At 41.6% G+C, this 6,169-nt stretch overlaps 1 protein-coding gene across 1 annotated transcript; it reads left to right on the top strand.

Moving 5' to 3' along the window:
• Positions 1-4,117: 4,117 nt before the first annotated feature.
• On the top strand, positions 4,118-5,548 carry dio3a (iodothyronine deiodinase 3a). Its single transcript, XM_076300037.1, has one exon. The coding sequence runs from the start codon at positions 4,218-4,220 to the stop codon at positions 4,998-5,000; it is 783 nt and encodes a 260-aa protein (XP_076156152.1). The 5' UTR covers positions 4,118-4,217; the 3' UTR covers positions 5,001-5,548.
• The last annotated feature ends 621 nt before the right edge of the window (positions 5,549-6,169 follow it).

The raw sequence follows: 6,169 nt of genomic DNA, 5'->3' as shown, positions 1-6,169 counted from the left end.
AATTAATATGAAATATGATTTAAGTTAAAATTGCACAATAAGCTCAGTGTTGGTTATGTAGGACTATCTCACGTTTAAAACCATTACATAAATCACCATACATAAATCACAGGATTAATTTTAAAAATAAAGGCATAAAGCCTATGGAAAAGCAAATAAAGGCATACACATAAATGCCTGGAAATTAGCTGTGCCTGGCAGTATATGGGCAGTATATGCGTAGTCCCATGTTTGACATATCAGGGGATATATGGGAACAAGAACAAGAGGTGTCCGGGGTCATATAAGTAGCTAATACTTGAAATATGGATCATATCAGGTGAGAATATGAAGTCTGGATATCTTGCATGTCATCGCAGTCCCATTCAGGACTTTTGATATGCTCCTGATATGGCAATTGGCACTAAAATATCAGGAGCATATCAACCAATATATTTCCTGATATTACACATATCAGGTAGCCTGGCGAGCCAGACCCACATTATAATGTAGGGTCTGGGCACTCACCGTTCGCAGTGCTCAGTCCGAGGGTCGGGATAATCAGTTGTCTTTCAAATTCCCTCTGCACGCAATAGGACGCAATAGGATATTTGTTTTCAAGTAGCAGGGAATTCAAGCCAAACCGTTGCAACTCTGCCATCAATCATTATGTTAAGCCCAACAAACGACTATACACGATTTCAATGCCAGATTTAGTTTCGATTTCTAGAGCTCACAAGTCAACAGAGAGTTGCTAGACTAGCCCTGGCTGCCGCTAGGGGCGCGTCTAGATTTCTAGGCTACATATCAGGAAATATATCACTATGAATATTCCCTGATTCAGAGCCTTTTCACCCAGTGCTCCATCTTGCCTGTTCATAATTCTGAGAAATTCTTGAATTGTGTGCATGTACATGTTTATGTTATGTGTGTGTGTGTGTGTGTGTGTGTGTGCGTGCTTGTGTGTGTGCCTGCGTATGTGCCTGTGCATGCAAGCGTACATATGTCTACTGTGTGAGTATGTGTCATACGTATGATTACTGTGAATGTATGTGTGTGTGTATATCTGTTTGTGCACATGTGTGCACATGAAATGGGTTAACATGACCCCTGGAGGCAAACATACGGAAAAAAATCGTCATCCTAGTCCCTACAGTTCTCAAGATATTCACAGAGAACTGTGTCTGCCCTATCCTCCTTTCGGGGGGTCCAGTCCAGCGGGGGGGCTACAGATCAAAACGAAAAATGACGGTTCCATGCTATCCATGTGGGGTTACATGCCCACCAAGTTTTGTGTACCCCAGTCTTTCAGTGTCCCGGGAATCCTTGTTGGTGTACGTCACTAAATGTACACATACATTATTTTATTGTAAGGCCCCCCATGAACGAAAGTACACAAAACTTGGCATGCATTCGGAGGGTGTCATAATGATCCTACACTTTTAATTTCGTGCAGTTTTGACCTTGTCAGCCAGAGATATTGTGATGAAAACACCTAATTTTTTGCTTTTTAATTTTTAACTAGGTGGCGCTATACATGAAATAAGTGGTAATGGGATGGGTTGACATGCCCCGTTAAGACCAACATACATAAAAAAGGTGGACCTCCTAGGCCCTACGGTTCTCGAGATATTCACAGAAAACTGTCTCCGGCCACCTACAGGCCAGTTGGTGTATATTAACATAAATGAATTTATTGTGTGGCCCCCCATGAACGGAATTCCACAAAACTTGGCGTGCATACAGAGGGTGTCATAATGATCCTACACTTACAATTTCGTGCAGTTTTGACTATGTTAGGTCACAGATACCTGCGATTACAACACCTCATTTTTACTTTTTTGTGTTTAACTAGGTGGCACTATACATGAAATGAGTGGTTATGTAATGGGTTGACATGGCCCCTTGAGATCAACATACAAAAAAAATGATCCTCCTAAACCCTACGGTTCTCGAGATTTTCACAGAAAACTGTGTCTGCCCTACCCTCCTTTCGGGGGTCCAGTTCAGCGGGGGGGGGGGGGGGGGGGGGGGGGGGGGGCTACAGATCAAAACGAAAAACGATGGACATCAGGACAGGTATGCGATGTGCAATGCTAGTTGTTTGTCTTCACGCTTATTTTGTCTTATATAGAGTGTCACAGTGCAACGAATAGCCTATGCTTTGGCAAGTAGGCCTAGTTGATCTAGTGTAGGCTATACATTATTCTGTGCAATAGTATCTGTGCGGGATTAGAACTATTGGTTTATTATATATTAATATGATACAAGTTATTAGGGGGGGGGGGGGGGGGGGGGGGGGGGGGGGGGCTACAGATCAAAACGAAAAACGATGGTTCCATGCTATCCATGTGGGGTTACATGGCCACCAAGTTTCGTGTACCCCGGTCTTTCAGTGTCCCGGGAATCGTTGACGGAAATTTGGGCTGCGCGGCGGACATAATAACATGTACAAATTGTATCATTACATGTCAGGTTATTGAACTGCGTTTTCTTATTAAATCTTATTACGTAATACATTTCAGGTGTAGGCTGCACTGTGGTGTGGATAGTCCCTACACGTTCACCATATTTCTGTGGGGTCGCAGTTAAATTAAACCCGTCTGTTTTAATAAAGGCTGATCTTAACCCAACTATAGTCTATCCATTGATTAGTTTAGCGATTGAAAGAGAGTTAGAACTAAATCTTACTCCCAACAGTATTCTAATTGATTGATTGATTCGTTTCCACTTCTGTTAACTCATTCAAGAGTGTGGTCATACACTTTGCTGCAATCAAATCCTGTGATTGTTTTAAATATTCACAATATGCCTCCGTTTTAATGTTTGTTCCTTTAGCCGATCCTCCGCATTGTGTCATTTTTGCATCTTAGCTAAAACACTAGTCTATCCATACTGAAAACCATCGCTGCTCAGAAGTCTTTGACGTTTTGGGAAGGCTACCTGTTTTAGCTTCAAGGACATCACACACTTAATATGTACTGGAAGACTTCAGAGACGATTCATCCACTTTCTATCTCTTACCTCCCGCGCGTAATTTGGAGCGTAAACTGGCTTTATTTCATTGGGTTTATTATATATTTGGGAAAAATGCTGCTAGACAGATTGTTAATATCAATTACATTTTAATATACCGAAATAAATAGTTTGTTATTAAATATTATCTCATCCATGAAGAAGTTTGAATGTATCACCACTGATCATTGAGTGCATGTAACTCTCCAACGAAGATGATCATCGTCTATTGTGCACCCTTTCGTAGGCTACATCACGGTCACATAAACTTTCTCTTTACAATAGTGTATTTTCGCTATCAAGTAAAGCGAATATGTTTGCCCTAAGTGTTTTCCGCACCCCTCCGAATAGTCTCCCTGTTCTTGTGGCAATCACCAGCGCCGTCTAGTGATTTTCCTATGCGCTTGGAGAAAATAAAGCACCTGCTCCTAGACAGCAACAAAGCAGGACAATACAAAGCAGAATAACGACAACTAACCTATGCTAAAGGCTAAACATTCACAAAATACATCAGGACAGGTATGCGATGTGCAATGCTAGTTGTTTGTCTTCACGCTTATTTTGTCTTATATAGAGTGTCACAGTGCAACGAATAGCCTATGCTTTGGCAAGTAGGCCTAGTTGATCTAGTGTAGGCTATACATTATTCTGTGCAATAGTATCTGTGCGGGATTAGAACTATTGGTTTATTATATATTAATATGATACAAGTTATTTTCATGGCACCATCCTTAAATTCAGATTATGTTATTGGGACCCGTTATTAGAAGTTTTATTGTATTGATTCAATTCTATTTATGCGAGAAATGTGTAAAACCTATGCGCAATCAATTAACCTAAACGTGCCAGTGGCATACATATAGCCTGTAAGCTCAACAGGTAAGATATTATCGGGTGTTCGATACTAATGAATGTGTTATGTTGTTCCGAAGTGTTTCCTATGTATTTCTCATAAATTAGTCTTCAGAAACTAGTTAGGTTACATTTCCCTATCCCTTACATCACCAACACAAGTTAATGGGAGGTAATCCCCACCATGTGAGGGGTCGGTCAAGGTTGGAGGCGGAGTGTGTTTCATTCAAATCCTCATCCCAGTCCTATAAAAAGGGAACTTGTGTGCAGTCAAGAACTTAAGTGCAGAGGATCAGAACGGATGATAACACAGCCACTCAAGTCTCCTGTAGCCAGGCCTAAACACGGTGGTCGCGCCACCCCCGTTCGGCATGAAAACCATCAAGGCACTTAAAAATGCAGTCATCTGTCTTATTTTGCTGCCTCGCTTCCTGGTGGCTGCGGTCATGCTCTGGTTCCTCGATTTTCTGTGCGTAAGGAAAATGCTGTTCAAAATGCGGGAGACCGAGGGAAACGCGGATGATCCACCTCTGTGTATCTCTGATTCTAATCGGATGTTCAGCCTGGAGTCGCTGAAAGCGGTCTGGCACGGGCATAAACTGGACTTCTTTAAATCGGCGCACCTGGGACACGAAGCACCCAACACCGAAGTTGTGCAGCTTGGAGACCGAAAACCAACCCGGATTCTTGACTATGCGAAAGGCAAGAGACCACTAATTCTAAACTTTGGTAGTTGTACCTGACCACCATTTATGACACGCCTGAAGGCGTTCCAGCGGGTTATAAACCAATACGCTGATATAGCAGACTCCGTTGTTGTGTATATAGAGGAGGCGCATCCGTCAGATGGATGGGTGAGCTCCGATGCGCCATACCAAATCCCCCAACACCGTTGTCTTGAGGACAGACTGAGAGCGGCAGAGTTGATGAACCAAGAAGTGCCGGGTTGTCTTGTGGTCGCAGACAGTATGGAGAATTCGTCAAATGCCGCGTACGGAGCGTATTTCGATAGACTTTATATACTCCAGGACAACAAGGTTGTGTACCAAGGAGGCAGGGGACCGGAGGGATACCGAATATCTGAACTGAGAAACTGGCTTGATCAGTACAGACACAGTATTGAAAATTCCAGGAATGTTGTCATTCATATATAATTTAAACTTTCTGTTTCACCCACGTTTAGAAAATTGAGCCATCATTGACAGACTGCAATCCCACTAGTGTTGTTCCCTTTCTCATGATAGGACTCAAACCAATGAAATTGTTTGTGAAGGCGGAAAAGTGTATTATCACAAGACAAGAAGTTGTGTCCTATAACTCGTTAGTTTATTTTAAACTTGGGCATATGAACATCGTTAGGTATTCAATCAATTATGTTGTTTACTTGTTAGTTATCAATCGCATATTTGTATATTCGAATTATATTGTTGCTGCATTTGTTATGCCCTTATCTCCCTGTTCTGCTTTGTACTGTGTGAATGGTTAAGGGGATTCTCCTGACTGCGTAATGCTCACTGACATACACCCCAGTATTGTTGTGAAGTTCGGTTTTTAAAAGGTGCGTCACCAGAAAATCGATACTGATGTCTTAATACTGGTGTACATGTGCGTGTGCATTGCCTTTTTTTATCGAGTATGTTTTGTAAATGATACATCCTTTTTATTGAATATATTTTGTAAATAAACAAACTTGTAATTTAAATGGTGTTCTGTGAGAAACTATGTTTATAAAGTAAAGAAATAGGTCCTCTTTTACATTACAAGATAGACATTTTGGTAATTGGTGCCGTATGGTACAAGCTCTTAACGAGCGCATTTAACTCTGTTTAAACAGGGATGGAGAGGAATAGCGCACCGTTTACACACTTTTGTGTGTGACTCAGCGTGTTCTGTCCAGCCCTTCATGTCAACACAAACATTTTTCCTTTTAAATGGATAACTTTCAAATCCTGCTCCTACACACGCCATTGGGACATTGTTAACAATTCAAGAGTCATACAAGTGTGTGTGTGTGTGTGTGGGGGTGGGTGTGTGTGGGTGAGAGAGAGAGAGAGATGATGATAAAAATTTTAACCCAAAAGATAAGCAAGATTCTCTCAATTGTTTCTGCCTCGGCCCAAAATATTACTCTTTTCATTTCAGTGCCCTTTGTTTATTTATTTGTCAAGTATTGTTAAAACTGCTTCACCTTCTGTGCATGTCACAATCCACTGTGCTCAGACTTAAGCACATCGAACAAGACTCGTGACCAGTGCCATACAGGATTAAAACATAAATCTGATGCTTGCTTCACATCCACTAGTTTTAGCCCAACTCTTGTTGC

Source organism: Alosa pseudoharengus, unplaced genomic scaffold (genome assembly GCF_046254945.1).
Source record: "Alosa pseudoharengus isolate Yale_2024_CS ecotype anadromous, Long Island Sound unplaced genomic scaffold, YU_APseudo_1.1 YU_APseudo_1.1_scf_22, whole genome shotgun sequence".
In the NCBI taxonomy this organism is placed as follows: domain Eukaryota; kingdom Metazoa; phylum Chordata; class Actinopteri; order Clupeiformes; family Clupeidae; genus Alosa; species Alosa pseudoharengus.
The sequence above is the reverse complement of the archived record's forward strand: the minus strand, read 5'-3'. Positions and strand labels throughout refer to the sequence as shown.